General features: G+C 39.4%; 2 protein-coding genes across 3 annotated transcripts; one reads left to right on the top strand and one right to left on the bottom strand.

Annotated features, from left to right (window-relative positions):
- The first annotated feature begins 566 nt into the window (after window positions 1-566).
- LOC104613196 (uncharacterized) lies at window positions 567-2,070 on the top strand. Its single transcript, XM_010280922.3, has 2 exons — window positions 567-1,148; window positions 1,341-2,070. The coding sequence occupies exons 1-2, from the start codon at window positions 744-746 to the stop codon at window positions 1,782-1,784; spliced, it is 849 nt and encodes a 282-aa protein (XP_010279224.1). The 5' UTR covers window positions 567-743; the 3' UTR covers window positions 1,785-2,070.
- Window positions 2,071-2,933: 863 nt separating this feature from the next.
- Window positions 2,934-10,144, bottom strand: LOC104613197 (auxin response factor 15-like). 2 transcript variants are annotated; one of them, XM_088894221.1, is made up of 13 exons: window positions 9,347-10,144; window positions 9,152-9,208; window positions 8,630-8,809; window positions 8,323-8,407; window positions 8,050-8,140; window positions 7,813-7,977; window positions 6,274-6,393; window positions 6,112-6,187; window positions 5,061-5,223; window positions 4,021-4,952; window positions 3,752-3,942; window positions 3,593-3,651; window positions 2,934-3,442 (listed from the first exon to the last, which is right to left on the bottom strand). In XM_088894221.1, the coding sequence occupies exons 1-13, from the start codon at window positions 9,677-9,679 to the stop codon at window positions 3,411-3,413; spliced, it is 2,484 nt and encodes an 827-aa protein (XP_088750347.1). In that variant the 5' UTR covers window positions 9,680-10,144; the 3' UTR covers window positions 2,934-3,410. The 2 variants fall into 2 exon arrangements, with proteins under 2 accessions (XP_088750347.1, XP_088750345.1); XM_088894219.1 differs by having other exon boundaries at window positions 2,934-3,651.
- Window positions 10,145-11,630: the final 1,486 nt, after the last annotated feature.

Below are 11,630 nucleotides of genomic sequence, written 5' to 3'. Positions count from 1 at the left end.
GACTGCTAAGATGACATTGAAAGTGAAGCAGCCATATTGATATAAATCCATCACAAGGCCATATAAAGACCCTAACAAATTTTTTATTATCATGCATGGTCTGCTACTCTGCTCTTGCCAATCTCTTTGATGGGTCCTAATAGTGATAGGCACCACTGTCATAATCTAAGTGTCAAAAGTGTGCCTGGTTCATCATGCAACAGTATAAAACCTGGAAAGGTTCTTAATTGCAATCAATTAACTTGTTTGTTGTTAAACAGAAATTCGGGACCTCTTTTGTCATTAAACAACATTTGAGAGCCCCCTTTTTGTTAATTTTCCATTTTATTAACACTGTCTAAGCATTGGTCATTGCTGTCGCATCAGAAGAAAGAAAAAAACAATTGAAGACCCTGCTCTGTTGGCTGTTACTTCATAAACAAAAAAGAATCACATGGGCAACGCTGGCATGACCCCGTCATACGCCTTAACCATTGTCCCCCTCCCACATTTCTTAGTTGTTACAATTAAATGTTCTCTCTCTCTCTCTCTCTTAAAGTCTTATCTACATATAATATTCATTCTGTACACATACACAGAGAGAGAGAGAGAGAACTCTTCTCATAGAATATGACACCATATCTCACATGGTGTCTTCACTGAGATCCATTCCTTTTCTCCTAATTGGCACAGAACTGAAGAATTAAATCACAAGGGTAAAATTCTACGCGGGTCTTTTGCTTGTAACAGATAAGCTGGTAGCTATGGAACTTGCTGATTTTTGCGGGTCTTCAGCATCCACAGACGGAAAATTGGAAGCCATGGAGCTTCTGGAGGAGTATTGGTTCTTCGAAAACTTGTTTGATACAAGAACAATCATGGATAAGTCTTCCTCTGATCCTTCTCTTTCACCAAAGAATTGCCAGAAGATTTCTGCCAAGAGCCCGGCCAATGAACTGCCTTCATCGGTAGCTGAAGTTCCGAGGAAAGATAGTTCTGCCCGTCATAGCTTGCGTCGAGCACCATCATTACCACCGTGCATAGGAAGGGGGAGATTGTCTGAAGAAGAAGAAGAAGAAGAAGAAGAAAGGCATCATGCAATGAGCAAATTGACCCGCCAAGCTTCACTCAATTCTTCAGACATCTTGCCACCCCGACATACATCTAAGGTACTATACTATAAACACACTTCAGTCTTCTTCTAATGCCAAGTAATCTAGTTTCTGATCTCTGCAAACCAATCTGAGTTTCAACATACATAGACGATTTAACCAAAGAAAAACAGTCATAATTTATTACTTTTAGTCCTCCTCAGTCTTTCAGTCTTCGATGTTAATATACTAATTGGGGTTGGATTACAGAATATGACACCAAGTCCCAGCATCCCAAAGCACCGAGCAAGAAGAGAATCCAAAGTCGTCAGCCCAAATCAGGACACCAAGAACCAAGGTTGCTCAAGTAAAGAGAAAATTCCCAAGAGGCTAACCCACAGGAAGAGCAGGAAAAGTCTAAGCGATCTGGAATTCGAGGAGCTACAAGGGTTCAAGGACTTGGGCTTCACATTCAACAAGGAGGACTTAAGCCCAACTGTGGTTAACATCATACCAGCTTTGAAAGAGAAGACTCAACAAAATTGGGACGAAGACAATAAGGTGAGGAGACCTTATCTATCTGAAGCATGGCTTGTACAAAGATCAGCCTCTCCAATGCCCAACTGGGTTCACAGTGAATCAGCAGGCGACATGAAGGCACACCTCAAGTTCTGGGCCAGGGTTGTGGCGTCTAACGTGCGGCAAGAATGCTGAGTCACTTTACCTGATAAGCACTGCTCAATGGGATGGTATTTTGTCATACTTTATCAAATTATCCTTCACTTTGAAATTTATGTCGTCTGCAGTTTGCACATATTAAAGGAATTCTGGGAACTGGGAGCGACACCCCTTCTCAGAATCAGAAATTAATAAGAAAAATGAAAGACCCAGCAGAGTCCCAAAGCACAAGATATCTCGCACAAACCCTTCAAAATTGATTATTCACATATTGCAACTTGTACAATATTATCAAGATCCTTTCTGTTCTAAGTTCTAATGCCAATGTCATGTTCTTCTTCAGTCTATTTGCATGGTGAATAGGTTGATTCCTTTCACCAGCCCTCCACACCTTACAACTAAGGGCTGGGTGGCTGCCCATTGCACAGTTGGACACTGTCTGATGCTTGAGCTCCAAGTGTCCATCAGTACGATGCTTGGAAGGGCGCTTGCGTCTAAGGAGAAAAATAATTGGACTCAATGAAATCCAGCTCATGCTATTTTCTTGCATCTTCAACCACCTAGTGTCCTAGTCTACCTGCAGCTGCAAACAGTCGATTCATGATGACCCAACCCAGAGGTTTATTATTGGTGGTGGATCATCAAGATGAGGATCAGTACAAATTTTGAAAGTTTTGTTTCATGGTTGGTGCCAATTTGTACGGCTAATTTGCTGTCCTAGTTGTCCCTGAGGAACCATGTTTTGGATCATCATGAACCGACTGTCTTGCAGCTACAGATAGACTAGAAGCCAGTACCCACGCATTCAACTGTCTGAGAAAATCCAGAAGCCAAGGCACTTCTCTATGGGGCCCAACTCAGAGTCACCAAAGAACTGGTTGAGTAGTCAAGTGCCAGTGACATCTTGTCATTCAAGAACCAGCTGGTTACAGCCTTACAGGCAAGCTAGCTAGTAGGCTAGCTACTGCTGAGTGCTACAGAGACTTAATTCGTATCGTGCTTGGCTTAATTAATAACCGACAAATACATGTTTCACTTGTTTTCTGTCTGGTGAAAGGCAAGCTTCAATTTGCCAACAATTTCCTTTGTCTGCTAGAAGAATCGCATGTCTTAGCCTACATCTATAGCTACAAACATCTACTCATCTATGGGGAAAGATTTGCATCAGAGAGCATTGAACTGACATTCATACTACAAAAATACCCGTATGAAAAACCCATCATCGTTTTCATATAGCAACAGCATTATGAACCTGACATAAATTTCACAACAAAATAGCTAGAACAGCACATAATCTAGAGCTTATCCCCCCCATAATCAAGGGTCCTATGGGGTGCCCAATAAAGATATGAAGTTTCCAATGGTTCTTCAGATTCAGAAACAAGGAGGATTAAGAATACTCGGTTGATTGCGACCCAGTGTAAACTAATAACAGATACATAAGAGTGATCCATCCAGATTCAAGATTGTCATGAGACGGGATGGACCCTATAAGCAAGGTGATGAAGTTAGTTAAATTCATGTCGTTGTTGGAGAAGAATTATGGCATCCCCATCAAAATTCAGATATATGAAAGACCTCAGGTGATTCTTCCAAGCAACTACAAGCATCGTCGTCTGCCACCTCAGGGGCTGCCACTATCATCTTTGTTACACGCATATATCAAAATCTCTGAAACAATGTTGCAGAATTCCCTGCAGATCCATAATAGTTGTGAATTAAGTAAAGCCATGCAGAGTCTTCAAAGGAGAACAAAATCATTCGGGGTAATGTAGAACAAATCCCCAAGGAAACCAGGCCATGGTAAGAAGAGTGCAGGCATTCCAAGGATATCTCCAAATTACCCAAGAATACATGCAGGGTTATGTCAAAGCGTTTTCCTACATAAGCACGGCTATCATTCCTGCAGTCTCGAAGCAGAGAGCAGGAATTAACTTCACATGCTGCAGAAATTCAAACCTCTCAGGGCCAAAATTATACAACAAAGCTATCATGCAACTTACTGCCATGGATCATCTCCAACTAGCATCACATCATCCTCGTTATCTGTATAAACAACTAGCCATCCTTTCTCAGGATCATTCAAAAGCCCTTCCATGTCAAACAGACGCTCCAACTCAGAAATCAGATCATCATACCCATCAAGCTTCGTTAGATCAATTGCCCTGCCTACAACACTCCCTTGCTTGTGAACCTGCAGTTTTTGTCTTATAACGAATATTTCATTGCAATATCAAAAGGCATAGGTCTTACAAGCACTCAGAAAGCTTACTTTTGTGCAACTATTTCCCACTGATTTGGCCAACACAGGGGATTTCAAATGTGATTGTTTTTCTTCAGATGGTTCAAGTGAAGGCTCCAAATCCAATTTCTCATTTGAAGGAGATGCAACTGGAGCAGTTGCATCCTTCTCATGTGTTGCACAAGATTCCTTAGTTAAAGGAAAACCAAATAGTCTGCAACCACTGCCACCTGTCAGAAGCAACTCTTGACTACCCCCCTTTAAAGCTGGTTGGCTCGCAAGAGAAGAAGCATATTGAGAAGTCAATTGAATATGTTCTTTAGAAGGATTTGTCGTATGATTGCCTCCAAGTTCTTCCATAGAGTGTTGGCCACACAGTGAAGATGGTACTATTTTCACACCTGATGTTTGAGAACCATACAGACCACAGTAGTTACCATCCACCCCCTTCTGATTATTGATGCCATAAGCAGAGCGAGGATATAGAATACTTGTTTGCTGGAACATTAGTACGGAAGATGGAGAAGACACTTGCACAGATGGTGTGGATGGTTGAACATGATTATTGAAGCCCTGCATCAGTGTAGTCCAACCATTTCCAGCACTTGACATGTGAACCCCATCAACATTTCCAAACCTGCCATTTTCATAGGCCAGATTGGCTCTTCCATATGGTGATTTTGGAAATATTTCTTGACCTTGCAAGACCTTATGGAACCTAACAGATTCACTAAAGCCTATTCCTGTAAATGGATAGTCTGAATTTCTAAGTGGGGTTCTTATGCCACTTCCTAAAGCAGCTATCTCGAAACTGTTTGAACCGGGATTGCATCTCCATGTCTCAGATGGATGATGATTCCGTGCATCAATACCATCAGGAGTACCGAAACCCAAAATTTCTTGACCTTGCAAGACCTTCTGGAACCTTAAAGATTCCCTAAAGTCTGAAAATCCTGTTCCATCTGTAAGAATTTCAGTTCAAAAACAATTAAATGTCAGGAGAGGGGATAAAAGATGAGACAAATTCCTGTGAAAAAGGATCTTGTTGGAAGCACAAAACAAAAACATACTAGGAACTGGAAAATCTGGTTTGGATGAAGGCAGAGTCATCCTGGTTTTTTTTGAACCAGGTGCAGACAAACTGCTGCAAGCTGAAACTGGACCCAATGGCTCAATCTCCCATGGAGAAACCCTATTATGCCGATTTGTCTCAAGATCATCATCCCACCTCACCTGTAGTACTCAACCAGAGATCAAGTTCCATTAATGTGATAATGAGGCTTAGGAATATGTACAATTCAGATACATCATTTCAACAATATTAAAAAGAGGGAGAAATAACATTTTATCCAAGCAAGGAAGTATGAAAGGTACAGAAAGAGAGAGAGAGAGAGAGAGAGAGAGAGCAAGGACCCTTGGGTCAAAGATAAGAGATCTGATTAACTGTCAAAAATTAGATTAAGGGGCCATTTTATAACAGCTGAACACCTCACCTGTAGCACTCAACCAGAAGATCAAGTTCCATTAATGTAACTGATAATGAGGTTAATACATCATTTTAATAATAATAATAATAATAAGGGAGAAATAACATTTTAGCCAAGCATGGAAAGTAAGAAAGGTACAGTGCGAGAGAGAGAGAGAGAGAGAGAGAGAGAGAGAGCAAGGACCCTTAGGTCAAAGATAAGAGATCTGTTAACAGACAAATTAGATTAAGGAGCCATTTTATAACAGCTCAATATGCTGAACTGAAAAGCTTATTTCTGTCTTTTAGTGAATAAGTCTGTCACAGATGCTAGAATTTGGATAAAGGACAAGAACTTAAGATCACAACCTTGGAAGAAAATAGGGCACAAAAGCCACCAAGAATGGAATACAGACTTTATTACTAGTGGTGGAGTGAAGCACCGACTTTCTTCATTTAGGCATCATGGTAGTCTTAGGATCAACATAGGTTTTACTTGTCTGACATTTTTAGTGTTTATTTTCAGAGGCATTTTGGTAATTCTACTTAATGTCATAGTCTGATAGGTACATGTTGTTAGTGTGCATATATGCATATATGAAGCATACACATTTGCAGTCTTAAGTCAAGGATATTTGGTAAATATGTGAACATACCAATAGGCATCTCCATTTTGAGCCAGGCCATCTAACAGGATCCATATCATTAATCCCAGTTACCAGACCAGTGTATCTACAACCAAAAGACAGATAAATAAGCATGCTTCTTTGACATTGCATTAAATTTGAATATCTTGCAAGAAATAGAATATGCCAAACCTTCGCTCTGCTGCATCTTCAGTTTCAAACCTCATTTTAAACTTCATTCCAATAGAAAATGGCAGTTTAAGGCTCTTATGAAATTTACGGAAAGGAACTATGAACTCAGACTGGCTTGCCCTGTAAAAGATGAAAGTGAAGTTAAGATGCATTTATAAACTGATAGGAAATAAATGTGTAGAAATTCAAGTTAGCCCCTTAAAAAGCAATGTACAAACTACAAACATCACTTCTGCAATTTGATGGCAATAGAGTATCAAGATGTTCATCAAGTAACTAGAGAACTAACAAAAATTACTTCTATATGAGACTAATACAACATGATGTTCGAGGAAATGCAAGGCGAGGTGGAATGACGGAAGAAGATATAATAGTTGCCAACTATTGAACAAATGCCAAAAATGAGCATTTAGTGTCGAACTTGTCTAGATAACAGTAAACAGAATAGCATGTAAAATCATTCAAGAAAATGGTAAGCATAAGCCCAGCCCAGACAAGTGATTGAGGCTGGAGAATAACAAACAAAAGCCTAAAAAAGAAATTAGTGGGATTGAGAATATGGAAAATCATGTTATCACAATCAACAAAATATGATCCATCAGGGACATATGGCCAAGAATATAAGCTTTGCACTTTCAATAATAACAACCACCTAAGTGAAAAGATTAAAATATGGAAAACCATAACCTATCAGATTGTTGACTCTTTTTTGACAATGGCATCACTTGACCTAGTACTAAACTACTAATGCAAATGAAAGATATAATACTGACTGAAACATAGGGAAGATAATCAAAAGCACAAAATCATAAAAAGTTCTAGTTATTTGGCTACTAATAACCTAGGCACTTTAAACCACAGCTTAGCTTATTTTGTAATTTGTTTTGCAATTTACTGCCAAACTTTCTAGCACATCCAGTACCTGATTGGGCAATGGCACTTGATTATACTGCCAAAAGTTTGAGCTGATTATGTATATCATTCTGAAACCCCTCCCCTTCCCAAAAAGATGGGAAAAAACAACAGAGTAAAAATTTATATAAATAAAGAACTAAAAAACACATCAAATTTCATTCAAGTTTAAATTATTAAATCACTATGGAATCAGTGGCATGCTATTACTGAGGTCCCACTCTTCTGCCTCAACAGGGACATCTTGTACACATGTTGTACACAAGCTAAGATGCAATCATTCAAAGCTTAATGTGATTGTATTATAGCAATTTCATATCCGAACATGTAACCAGCATTTGTTTGTTTGCAATTCATATTACTTTAAGTGCATGGTAGGACAAAAATGAGGCAATGAAATAACCATATGGACATAATCTCATCAAATTTCATGAAAACAAAATAAACAAATGGACATCTTAAACTTTCATAAGGCATAGTGTTAAGACATGAGAAAGATCTAGAAATACCAATGACTAGAAATGACCAATTAACACTCCCCAAATCCAGTTGCACATTTTCATTACAAATACACAGATTCCAATCAGAATATGATATGATTCTATAGGAAAGCAAATCGAATGATACCTTGGATTATAGTAAATGTTGAATACACTCTTTGTGGACACAGCACTGGCCACAGCTGTGAGACTCCCACCATTCATGCTCTGGCTACAGAGAACTGGAAAAGGAATACCACCTTTCACTTGAGCAGCTCTCCGGATTCCCAATCTCAATTCCCCATTGTCACCTCTGCCAGAAAAGTTGAAGATTATCTCCAAGAATAATAGCATTTAAAATTTCTGCAGGTTTAGATTTCCGCACCTGAGAAAGAGGACAGCATCCCCAGAGACTAGCTTCTTCTTATTGACAAATGCACTCCATCCAGTTGTAAGCAAATGTCTCCGTGGCTGACCTGCATAATTAATGGTGATAAGACACCGGAGATACTTGAAATTTCTGATAGCCAAAATATGAAACTGAAAGAACACCAATACAGTATACAGAGATAGCATTCAACATGATAAGACTACAGCCATGAATGATGACTGAAAGATATATATATATATATATATATATTAGCTTGTCTGATCATACCCCTGTAGATGTGCCGAAACTTCCACTCTACACCATGTAAATCTTTTGCTACAAGCTCTTGGGATGGTCTTTGTTGCTTATAATCCTGCAAGAGACAGATTTAGAACAAGGACCACACTCACAGAATACAAGATTCAAGTCAAGGAAAATTTTCAAGCATCTATCAAAGGACACACCAAGGAAGTAATTGCTCGAAAAATAAGATTCATTTCAAGGAATTTGTCCAAGTGTATGCCAAAGAATTTCATGTAGAACACTTTGTTGCATCTACACAAGAAATTTCGTGAGAAAACAGTTGCAGCATTACCAGAGGGGGGAAGCAGTCTTCAGCGGCTCGTCGAGGAACGGAGAACCCTCCATGAGTGCTCGTATCAGAAGCAGTGAGGGTTTTGCAGAACATGTGAGGCGTTGTCAGCTTGGCCGAACCTTCAATTTCCTCGTCTTCACCATCAGTTTCCATATCTCCTCTCAGCAGTTTCTGCTCAATCTGAATTTTACACCATAACTCTGATGAAATTATACACTTAACCAAAGAAAGAAGAGAACAAAGAGCTGCAAAGAAGGTGCAGAAACTGCAAAAGCAAAGGCCTAGCAGAGGAAAAGAATTCAAAATCCAGAAAATGCAAAGGAAAAACAGAAACTACAAGGAAGACAGATCAAAGCACTTCCAAGCGAAAAATGTTCAGAATACTAAGAAATGAGAAAGAGAAGAAAATAAAATGTTTTCAATACGGAAAATCAAAATTCGAGCAAAACGATACAGAAATTGAATAAAGTAAATAGAAATAAGATTTAAAAGCAAGGGAGAAAGAAACAGAAGAAAATCTACCTCAGTTTCAGGAAGCAGGGAGACCTGTGCGTAAACTTCATCCGTGGCAACTTCCACCTGCATTAAAGAAAATACATCACACTTTGGGAATAAATCCATAGAAAAGCACAACAAACGGATTTAATTTCGAGAAAGAACCTTACAAAGCTAACGCATTTACAGTTCAACTGAGCTTTTCTCTTCGTTCATACTTACATGAAGCTTGACGTCGACGACGCGGCAGAACACATGAGGCGGAAGATTATAAACCGTCGCCGGAAATTCCGAAATATGCTCCAAGTGCCCCTGCGGCAAGTAAACAACAGCACTTCCTTTCTTCGGCAACGATATAAGCGGCCCCGCACACGCATGCCAGAGCTCCAAACAGACACCTGCCGACGACGACGACGAACATAATGAAGCTGACGTGGAAGACGCCGACGACGAAGAAGAAGGCGACGAGAGCGAAGCGGGTCCGCTCTCGACCACCACCGCCGAAGCGGCGTCCTCGTCGTCGGTGACGGTGTTGAGATCAATAACACCCCCCATGAAACCAGAACCCTAGAAATCAAATGAGAGCAAGCAAAAAGCAGCGGAACAGTAGTAGTAGTGGTGGTGGTGGGTTGTGGGGAAGGTGATGGATAAGCAATGGTGTCTGCATCTGCATTGCACCCAGACCCTGAGAGGCCGCTGCTTAACCTGCGCACCCGCACCCTCTTCAGTGTTTCCAAAAAGAGTCTGATGGGTCAACACTCAAAAGACACCCGCCTCACCATGCGGCCGTACTCCTCCTCCTGTTTCCCTTTTGATTTCTTATCTTAATTAAACAAAAATGAAAAATAGTAAACATTAACGTTAATTAAATTAAAATCAATCCACACCCAGAGCTCATAAAAACAAAATTATCTCTTCCATCTCTCCATTTTCTAACTGTCTCTCTCTCTCTCTCCTCTTTCTTTTCTCCTTGCTTTGCAACTGCAGCTGGAGCTGCTGCTGCTACTCCTGCTCTGCTCTTTTGTCTGTCAGACTTCTAATAAATTAAAAACCCACAAAGGCTTTATTTTTGTTGATTAAAGTATTAATATTATATTATTATTTTAAGATTTTTGATAGGAAAGGAATAGACCTCCGTTGTCCTGAGACTCCCATTATTTCTGGGGCCGATTTCATTAGACAAATCTGTCCCTACTATTTTTCACAAAATTACGCTTATACCCAGAAGTCCAATCCTCCATTCTTCTCCCTCTGCTGCTTGTGTGGTGGTGGACAAAATTGGGTGGACCTTGGATGGACCACAAAACCCAGCAGCCCATTTGATCGGATCCATCAATTGGAAGCATGCAAAAGATACTAGTGAAGAGGCTCGAGACATAAAAGTACAGAGCCAGCAAAAAGGAGGAGGTCTTTATCAAAGGCCATCTAAATTAATTGCATAGAGCCCAAGAGGAAAGCAGAGAGAGAGAGAGAGTGAATAGTGAATACACAGCAAATGAGCAAAGCCCATCACAGAAACAGCCAACTGAGGTGGATGCTTGGAGCTTTTGAAAATGGGTTGAGTAGCCCAGACAAAATGGGTTGCTATTCCATCAATGCCCCTATAGCCCACATCCTAGCCCTTTCCCCTTTATCTCATTCATCCCTTCTTTTCCTCAGCCTCTCCTTTATTTTCCCCCTGTCTCTTTTCCTCTTTTGCTCCCTCCCTTGCTTCACTCCTTCCCACCCACCGCACTACTCATTATTTTTATTCATTTACTCTTTTTTCTATTTCTCACTTTTCAGTTCCCCCTTTGAGAAAGTCCATAAAGGCACAACCAAGTTATTTTATTTTATTTTTGTTTTATTCTGCCTCCTTTTATTATTCAAATTATGTGTTCATTTTGGGTAAAGTCATTAAACATTATTTTATGAGTTATACCCTTTTTCTTATATCTATTCACATAAGTTGATATCGGTTGGGTGTTGCCTTTTTCTTGATAAGTATTTAATTTCTAAGGCATCTCATTGATGGTAGATTTGTTGGGTATTTCTAAAAATGGGGAAATCTTTTGTTGCTATATTTTAATTGCCTAATAAATCTAAAAATGGGAAATAACAATAAAAATATATATTTGTAGCCCCCTACCATTTGGTAAGGTTGTTGGAGGATGGAATTTTTTTTATTTTGATGGGCACTCTCTTGATTTAAGATCGGGTATTGTAATTTATTTATTGAAAAGTATTAGGGTTTGTGGTTAATAGTTTACTATGTGAAGATTAGCTTCAAATCCAGTTTATTATATCAATACTCCCAAACTTGACCAACTAAGGTGGAGTCTCAAAGAATTCTGTAATTCTTCTTGTTTTCAAAATTCTTCCAAGAACTAACCTCCTTTCAATGACTTACAGGTTAGTTGGATTGGGTGAAATAATAATTTGTTGTGATTCATGAATCATGAATACAAAATAAATGTTATCTACTCTACTGATAGCATTTAAAGTATATATGAACATCAACATGTTA

This window comes from Nelumbo nucifera, chromosome 1, assembly GCF_055504915.1.
Source record: "Nelumbo nucifera cultivar China Antique chromosome 1, China Antique-T2T, whole genome shotgun sequence".
Lineage (NCBI taxonomy): Eukaryota > Viridiplantae > Streptophyta > Magnoliopsida > Proteales > Nelumbonaceae > Nelumbo > Nelumbo nucifera.
Note: the sequence above shows the minus strand (reverse complement) of the source record. Positions and strands in the feature narration are given on the sequence as shown.